This window comes from Rattus rattus, chromosome 3, assembly GCF_011064425.1.
Source record: "Rattus rattus isolate New Zealand chromosome 3, Rrattus_CSIRO_v1, whole genome shotgun sequence".
Taxonomy (NCBI): domain Eukaryota; kingdom Metazoa; phylum Chordata; class Mammalia; order Rodentia; family Muridae; genus Rattus; species Rattus rattus.
Genome location: NC_046156.1, coordinates 213556096 through 213565410, shown reverse-complemented (window position 1 = coordinate 213565410; position 9315 = coordinate 213556096). Strand labels below are relative to the sequence as shown.

At 38.2% G+C, this 9315-nt stretch overlaps 1 protein-coding gene across 1 annotated transcript; it reads left to right on the top strand.

Moving 5' to 3' along the window:
* Positions 1 to 2830: 2830 nt before the first annotated feature.
* LOC116897327 (THO complex subunit 7 homolog) lies at positions 2831 to 3567 on the top strand. Its single transcript, XM_032899081.1, has one exon. It carries the CDS (start codon positions 2933 to 2935, stop codon positions 3389 to 3391), a length of 459 nt encoding a protein of 152 aa, XP_032754972.1. The 5' UTR covers positions 2831 to 2932; the 3' UTR covers positions 3392 to 3567.
* Positions 3568 to 9315: the final 5748 nt, after the last annotated feature.

The window sequence follows — 9315 nt, the reverse complement described above, 5'->3', positions numbered from 1 at the left end:
CATCATATATACATCAACTATTTGTTGATCGTCTTAGTCTCCTTTTTTCTTCTGTGTTGCCAAGGACTTCAGGAGGTCTCCCCTGTCATTTCTGATTTTTATCAGCTTGGAAGGAACCCACAGCTTTTCTTCTCCTGTAGAAACATAGGCATAACCCTTCCCCAGCGTAACACATTTCCCATTTTTCCATTCTGACGTCAGAATATCCTTAATATAAACAGGCTGGTTTGGTTCAGTAGTCTTTTCCACAATCCAATGTCTTTCAGCAGCTGTGCTGTTTTGTTCATCAACATTTAAAAATTTAAGGTTAATAAAGCACTATGTATCCTATCTCTGGGAGTTTTTTGTTGACCCCTTTTGCCTGTTAAGCATCTCCTTTAGACTTCGATTAGATCTCTCACAATCGCTTGTCCTGTAGGATTTGTGGTATACCTGTAACATGTTTTATATTATAATAGTCAAAAAGCGCTTAATCTTGTTAGAGATATATGCTGGACCATTGTCCGTTTTAATTTGTATGGGTATTCCATTATAGCCATAACTTCTAACAAATGTGTAATTACAGAATCGGCCTTTTCTGACGTTAAGGCAGTTGCCCATTGAAATCCTGAATATGTATCTATAGTATGATGTATGTATTTCAGCTTACTAAACTCTGTAAAATGGAGAACATCCATTTGCCAAATTTCATTTCTTTGGGTAACGTTAGGGTTAGTGCCTGTAGGCAATGGAGTTTGATTATATAACGAGCAAGTAGGACATTGCCTCACAATCTCTTTGGCTTGTTGCCAAGTGATAGAAAATTCTTTCTTTAAGCCTTTGCTGTTAACATGGTGTTTTTTATGAAATTCTGAAGCATCTAGTACACTTCCTATCAGTAGCTGGTCAATTTCATTATTACCTTGTGTCAGAGGGCCTGGCAGACCTGTATGGGTTTTTATGTTTGTTATTTATAGTGGTTAACTCCTATTTCTGATTTTTTGTTGTAGCTGAATAAATAGTGATGTCAATTCGAATCATCCTGAATAAGTTCAGCAGTCTCTATGTGCAAAACAACCCTTTCTGCATATTGAGAGTCAGTTACTATATTAAGAGGCTCTCAGAAAATCTGACAACACCATGAGTATTGCATACAGTTCAGATTTTTGAACTGACTTATAGGGACTCTCAGTCACCTTTTTTTACATTTTTCCGATTTATATCCTGCCTTCCCTGACTTACTGGCATCAGTGTAAAATGTAGGGGGCTCCAGATATTGGAGTTCCTTTACTATACGAGGGGGAGGATCCAGTTAGTTGTTTTATGAACTGAAGTCTTTTTGCTTTTAGGGTATTTGTTGTTAATGTCTCCTAAGAAGTTACTGCATGCTCTTTCCAATCTTCATTTTGTACCCACAAAGTGTTAATTTCTGCATTAGTAAAAGTTATCACTATTTCATCCGGTTCCATTCCAACTAATTGTCGAAGTCTCATTTTTCCTTTAAGAATCAATTCAGAGACCTTCTCAATGTAGGTTTTCAGTTTCTTACTCTTTTTATGTTCTAAAAATATCCATTCTAAGATATAATCTTCCCTTTGCATGAGAATTCCTGTAGGGGAATGAGTAGAGGGCAAGATGACTAATATGCAGGGGCCATCTTTGGATCAATACGATCCAGATGTGCGTCCTGCAGTTTCCTTTCTACCAAAGCTAGCTCTTTCTCAGCCTCAGCTGATAGTTTCTTGGGCTATTTAATTCTTTATCGCCTTGTAGTGTTTGAAATAAATTGCTCAACTCTTGAGTGGTCAAGCCAATCACAGGCCTCAACCAGTTAATGTCTCCAAGTAGTTTCTGAAAATCATTAAGTGTCCTTAATTTGCTTCTTTGATTTGCACCTTTTGTGGCCTAATTCTTTGTACACTTATTTTATACCCTAGATAATTAATAGAATCCCCTCTTTGTATTTTTCTCAGGGGCGATTGTAATCCCAGCATGGTAATGTTTTTTTACTTCATCAAACATTCTTTCCAGGATATTTATATCTGAATCAGACAATAAAATGTCATCCATGTAATGATAAATAATAGATTGGGGAAATTTTTTAATTATATCTAATGGCTGCTGTACAAAATATTGACACAAGGTTGGGCTATTTAACATTCCTTGTGGAAGGACTTTCCATTGATATCTTTTGTGGGGCGACCTCTATTAAGGGTAGGCACCGAAAAGGCAAACCTTTCCTTATCGCCTTCATGTAGAGGAATAGTGAAAAAGCAATCTTTTAAGTCAATCACTATAATAGGCCATTCCCTAGGCAACAAAGAAGGCAGTGGGATCCCAGGCTGCATGGAACCCATCGGCTGAATAATCTTATTAATTGCTCTGAGATCTGTCAATACCCTCCATTTGCCAGACTGTTTTTTAATGACAAATACTGGAGAATTCCAAGGGCTGGTGGACTCCTCTATATGCTGAGCCTCCAGCTGCTCCTGGACTAGCTGCTCTAATGCCTGTAGTTTTTCTTTTGTCATGGACCACTGATCAATCCAGATGGGTTGGTCAGTCAGCCACCTTAGTGGCTTTCTTGCCGCTGAATCTGATACACTCCTTTCCACAGCTGAGGTAAGCCTTTGTAAAAAGTCAGGGAAGGTTTCTTTAGGACCTTGTATGACTTGAGTGAATGTTTCAAGTCTTTTCCCTGATTCTGCGACTTTGTCCCAGGCCTTTAAGGCTGACAATCGACACCATGACAGAGTTTCTTCGTCATATATAGCCTGCACCTCTACTTCAGCAAAGCGGCCTTCACCAAGCAGTTGATCTGTGGAAATCTCTCTGCCCCTAGCTCTATGGAGACGGTGCTGGGGATGATCGGAGAATTAATCTCCTAGTGAAAAGCTTCATTAAGTGGTGTAACTCTGGATCCCAAGAGGAAGGATACAGCCAGTACCAGCGGATGCTGAGCACGCTGTCTCAGTGTGAGTTCTCAATGGGCAAAACGCTGCTGGTGTATGATATGAACCTCAGAGAAATGGAAAACTACGAAAAAATATACAAAGAAATAGAATGCAGTATTGCTGGAGCACATGAAAAAATTGCTGAGTGTAAAAAGCAGATTCTTCAAGCAAAACGAATACGAAAAAATCGACAAGAATATGACGCTTTGGCCAAAGTTATCCAGCATCATCCGGACAGGCATGAGACACTGAAGGAGCTAGAGGCTCTGGGCAAAGAATTAGAGCATCTCTCGCATATTAAAGAAAGTGTTGAAGATAAGCTGGAATTGAGACGGAAACAATTTCACGTTCTTCTTAGTACCATCCATGAACTTCAACAGACATTGGAGAATGACGACAAGCTGTCAGAGGTGGAGGAAGCTCAAGAAAGCACCATGGAGGCAGACCCTAAGCCGTAGATGGTGACGTCGCCGTCCGTCCGCCCGCAAGGACAGGCAATAGCTACATGGGCTTCCTGGGTTCGATTTCAACTTCGGCAGTGAAATACTTTGCTTTCAAATATTAATTCATGCCTCATTTGTATTTCTTCACACAAGGAAATGTATCCATGTATATGTATTTTTTAAATGCATTTTTATCCTTAAACCTAGAATTCAGCATCGGAAAATATTTAATAAAATATCTCAAGCAGGAAAAAAAAAAAAAAAAAAAAAAAACACACTCATTTAGCATTAAAGCAATCCAGCGTCTAGATTTGGCAGATCCACATTACACTGTCCTAATCCCAGTTCCCAAATTACTCATCCCTGCACCTTTTATTTACCAAGTCTCCAGCTTCTTCTCCCCCTGGTACCTCTAACTCCTCTCAGTTCCCCATCGTCTCTCCAACTCCTCTCTTCTTCCTCCTGGCTTCCTTCTCTCACCCCCTCCTCCTCAACTGTCAATCCTCACCCCCCTCCTCAGGTTCCACTCTCAACTGTCTCCAACTGTCAACTGTCAACCTAACCTCTGAATCTAATCCCCCTCTCACTCCCAACTCCTACCTCTGCCCAAATCTCACGCTCTTGCCTTTATTTAACAAATTCAGAGAAAACCCCAAGGCAAACCACAACATACTGATGTTACTTTTTATTTGGTTTATTTTCAGGCAGGATCTTATTGTTCATCTCAGGCTAACTTCAAATGCATGATCCCCCTGCATCTCTTTTCCAAGTGCTGGGATAACATGTATTTATCACTATAACTAACTTTTTAAAAATTCAATTCTTTAATAATAAATTAACACCACTGCTCAAAAAAATTAGTTTAAATGTCAACATTAACTCATACACCACAAAGTCAAAAGAAGAAAAAGAGATTAAGAAGACCACAATATACTAATAAATGGAAGAAATCTATCTTGATGATAAACAATTCTAAGTACATATCCATTGCTCACTAGTGCATCAGTTTAGTAAGACAAGAATTACTTAAGATAAAAGGACAAACAGGAGAGCCAGAGATTTTGGAGGCCAGGATAGATGGATTGTAAACTCAAGGCCAGGCTACATAATGAGTTCCAGGACAGCCTGAGATAGGAATACTTACCATTAAAGACAAAAGATAAAAAGATAAATAGATTAGGACACAATAATAGTGTGGGATTTCAAAACCCCAACTTCAATTCTAGTCACCCAGGGCCAATCAGAGTGAAAACACATCATAGAGGAAATAACAAATCTAAAAGACTGCCACATTCAACAACTAATTATGTTGTATTACATAAAACAATATGTTTTTTCCAGAAGCTCATAGAAATTTCTTCAAAATATACAAAATTTTAGTTCTTAAAATTTTTAATTATATATCTTACATTTTATCAGACCATAAAATATAGTATAGAAACTTTGAGAGCACATGGGGCTTAAACAATAACTTTTTGCATGATAAGCAGGTCACTAAAACAATGAAGGTAAGATTCTAAAATTTCTAGAATAAATCTATACAAATCAGTATATGAAACTTAGTAATATATCCAACTTAAATCAATGCATGTACATAAATTGAGTCAACATCAAACTCAGAAGACAGTAGGTGTAGAAAATCCTTTGACAATATTCAATGTCTTTTCATGGTAAAGCTAGAAGAGACTAGAACAAGGCTGTGGTTGAGGCTCAGTGATAGAGCATTGAGCATGCAGCATCCCTAGGTTCAATCTGAAATTCAGTCAGAAGAAAAAGGAAAGAAAGAGAGGAAGGAAAGGACAGATGGGGAAAAGGAGGGAAGAAGGAAGGTAGACAGGAAGGAAACTAGGAACAAAAGACCATAACTTAGTATTTTAAAAGGCCTCTATACTTAATGTGAAATCATTGAGAAAATTCCTCTAAAATTAGAAATGAAATAAGGGGGTTGGGGATTTAGCTCAGTGGTAGAGCGCTTGCCTAGGAAGTACAAGGCCCTGGGTTCGATCCCCAGCTCTGAAAAAAAGAACCAAAAAAAAAAAAAAGAAATGAAATAAGATTATTCACCTTCTCTCTTCATAAATAATGCAGTGTTTAAAAGCCGAGCAAGAATAATATGATATGAAAAAGAAATAAAAGGTTTTCAAATAGAAAATGAAATGAAATTATCCCTAATTGCAGATGATATGGTCTTAGACTTGGGTAAAAGCAAAACAAAGCAACAGTTAAAATTCACCAGATAGTTCTTAGAGCTGATAACCTGCTACTTCCTATAAAGTAGCAGTATACAAATTCAGCATACAATTTAGCCTTTCAGTATACAAATAACAAACTTGCTTAAAAACTAAACCCAGAATACAAATCTAGTCAAGAAAGCAGGCAAACAAAAAAGAAAGGAAGAAAGGAAGGAAGGAAGGAAGGAAGGAAGGAAGGAAGGAAGGAAAAAGAAGGAAGGAAGGGAGAAAGGGAGGAGAGAGGAGGGAAAGAGGGAGGAATAGATGAAAGAAGAAAAGAAAGGAAAACCAAAGGCCATTTACAGACTCATCAAAATTACAATGGATTTTATTTTTAGCAAAAAACAAACAAAAACCCTAAATTTCATATGGAACACTAAATGTTCTTCCTGCAGCCAAAATCCTGAAGTCCTGAATCAAAGGAGCAGTGCTGGTATCACAATTTCTATCTCCAACTATACTATAGAGCCATAATAACAAAATTGGTTTGGTATTGGCACAAGGTCATATATATATGGACAGTAAAAGAGAACATGTAAGCTGGACAGATGGTTAAACAGCCGAGAGTATTTCCTGATTTTCCAGTGGACTCACATTCTTTCCAAGTATGACAACTGTTTATAACTCCAAGGTATTCAAAGATTTTTTCTGCCCTTTGCTAGCATATATTCACACACACACACACACACACACACACACACACACACACACACACACACTAACACACACGAACACACACACACACCAAAATTACAAAAAAATAAAAATATAAAAACAAAAATAATCTCCAAACTCATGCAACTAGAGCTATCTGATTCTTGATAAAGTGGCCAAAAATGCATAGTGGATGGTGAGGGAACTCTTTAATAAGTGCTTCTGAAAAAGAAGCAGGATATCTTGAAGAAGACAGAAACTAGATTCTCAAGTCTTACCTTGTACAGAGATTAGCTCCAATTAGACCCAAGGCCCTAATGTATAACCTGAAACTATGAAAATGGCTGGATAAAGGCAGAGGGAACATTTTACATACTGAGCATAGGCAATAACTTTCTTAAAAGACCTCAACTGCAAGAACTGATGAACAGGAGGCTGGAGAAATGGCTCAGCAGTGCAAGCTTCTCTTGAAAAGTCCTGGAGCTTAGGTTCCTAGCATCCATATCAGGCAGCTCACAACTACCTGTAGGTACATTAGAGACCCAGCCTGCTTTACTGTCCTCCAAAGACACTCACACACATACACAGAAACACAAGCAGACACATAAATAAAAATAAAATAGTCTCTTTTAAATTAGTAAATTGGATGTATCTACTTAAGAAAATTTTCTCACAGAAAAGCCTCCAAAATAGAAAAAGTATTTGCCACCTCTGACTTTTGACCAAATATTAATATTCAGAATACTGCAAAAGGTCAAAAACTAATAAAATAACAAATAACCTAGTATTAAGGGAAGAAATAAACTTCCCCAAAGAAGTTCAAGTGCCAAATAACTACATAAAAAAAAAGGTTCAACTGCTTTAGCCATCTGGGAAATAAAAGCCAAAACTAAACAGAGATTCTAGCTTTACTCGTGGTGGCTCTCATTAAGTAAATAAATCCATGCCTTCAATCCCAGCACTATGGAGGCAGAGGCAAGTGGATCTCTGTGAGTTCGAGTTCAACCGGGCGTACAGAGTGAGTTCTAGGACAGCTGAAGGCTACACCAAGAAACTCTGTCTCAAGAAACAAAACAAAACAATCCCCACCCCACCCTATCTCCCCCCCAAAAAAGAAAGAAAGAAAGAAAAGAAAAATAAAGAAAGAAAAGAAACAGGTTCTGATAGTGATTTATTTGGGAGGAGGGGAAAAAATTTGCCTTTATGTGATGCCCAGCAGATATGGAAAGCTGTCTTAAGAAAAATAAAACCAAAATGTCCACGTGGTCCAGCTGCTCCACTTCTGGTCACTTTCCCCAAAGCAGTAGTCAACTTCTCCAGAGATGCTTAGATATCTGTAGTTACTGTGGCAAAAGTCACAAAGCCATGTGCTGGAACCAGTCCATGTGCTCATCAATATGTAAAAGAGTAAGACAAATGCGGCAAATATACACATGGAATTTTACTCAGTCATGAAGAAGAATAAATGTATATCTTTTTAACAGAAACATAGAATTGGAGATCATCACATTCACCAAATCAACCAGACTCAGACAAATAGTATGTCTTTTCTCTAATACGGAATTTAAAAAGAAAAAAAAATGACATAATGACATGAAAATAAAACTGGACCTATTGAGAATATGGAGGGGACTGAGAGTGTTAGAAAGAACACGAGAGGTCACTGTAAGGACTAAACATGGTTATAGTACATGTGCATGGAAATGCCACAGTGAGATACATTACTTGGTCCAATTAATACATTCTGAAAATAAAAAGCAATCTAATTTTAAACAGATAGAAGATCTTATTAGTCAACTTACCAACAAGGGATATATAAGGAATGTATGGAATGTATGTGTGGAATGTATGTATGGAATGTATGTATAGAATGCATGTATGGAATGCATGCATGGACTATATAAGGAAATGAAAAGATACTCCATACCGCAGAGCAGCATCAGGAAAATGCAAAGTAGAGCCAGAATGAAGTGCATGGCAGATCTATCAGAGCACCCAAACACCAGAATTCTGATGTCACCAGAATTCCAGTGGACCCATGTTCTTTCCATGTATGACAACTGTTTGTAACTCCAAGTGATCTAAAGCCCTTTTCTCGCCTTTGCTAGCACGTATGTACAAGTAGCATATATTTGCACACACACACACACACACACCTTACGGTGACAAGATGAAATGACGAACACTGCAAAGCAGGCAGCAGTGTCACATAACTGAAACTGCTCTTATGACTAAGGTATTTCCTCAGAAGGAAGGAAAGTTACGTTGACACATAACCTCTGCATGGATGTTTACAGCAGGTTTATTAAAAATTGCCAAAATTTGGATTTACTTCAGTAGGTGAATGTACAAACTGTATAAACCACAGGCAATAAACCAGAGCTATAAAGAAATGACCTCTCAAGCCGTGAAGAGATGAAAGTTGATGGGTATTAGTCACAAAGACAGCTAGTGTGAAAATTCAGACAACGTGAAGGAGTGACGAAGACATGCGCCAGGCAGGAGAGGTGACGCAGTGGCTGAGAGAACTTGCTGCTCCTCCACATGACCTGGGTTGAATTCCTAGCACCGCAGTGGTAGCTCACAGCTGACTGTAACTCCAGTTCTAGGGAGCCCAATCCTCATTTCTGGCCTCCAAGAGCACTGAATAGACATGGTGCACAAACATACATGCAGGCCAAACACTCATACACACAACTTTTAAATGTATATCATATATTTCATGAAGCATATTAATCTCTTGTAAAAAGTTATTCTGAACTGAGAAGACACTTACCTATACTGTTGGATTCAGGGTGGAAGCCAAGAAAACTCACTTCGGATATGGGAGCTGAAATACGCAAGCTTTATTTGCTGAGCATTCAGGAAGGTGGCCAGCTCAGAATCTTACTCACATCCCCAAAGGGAGATTGGACAATATTTTTAAAGGACGGGAACACAAAGCAATTGGGGAGCTAGGAGGAGACGCAGTGTTATCCAATTGTATTTTGATATTATGCTTTAAGCAAGGGAATACCAGAGACTAGGCTATATCCAGGGAACCTGGCTTCCTAA

Bases quoted from the DNA above. Each gene is read 5' to 3' on its own strand.
- LOC116897327 (XM_032899081.1), top strand. From the start codon at position 2,933: ATGCTGAGCACGCTGTCTCAGTGTGAGTTCTCAATGGGCAAAACGCTG.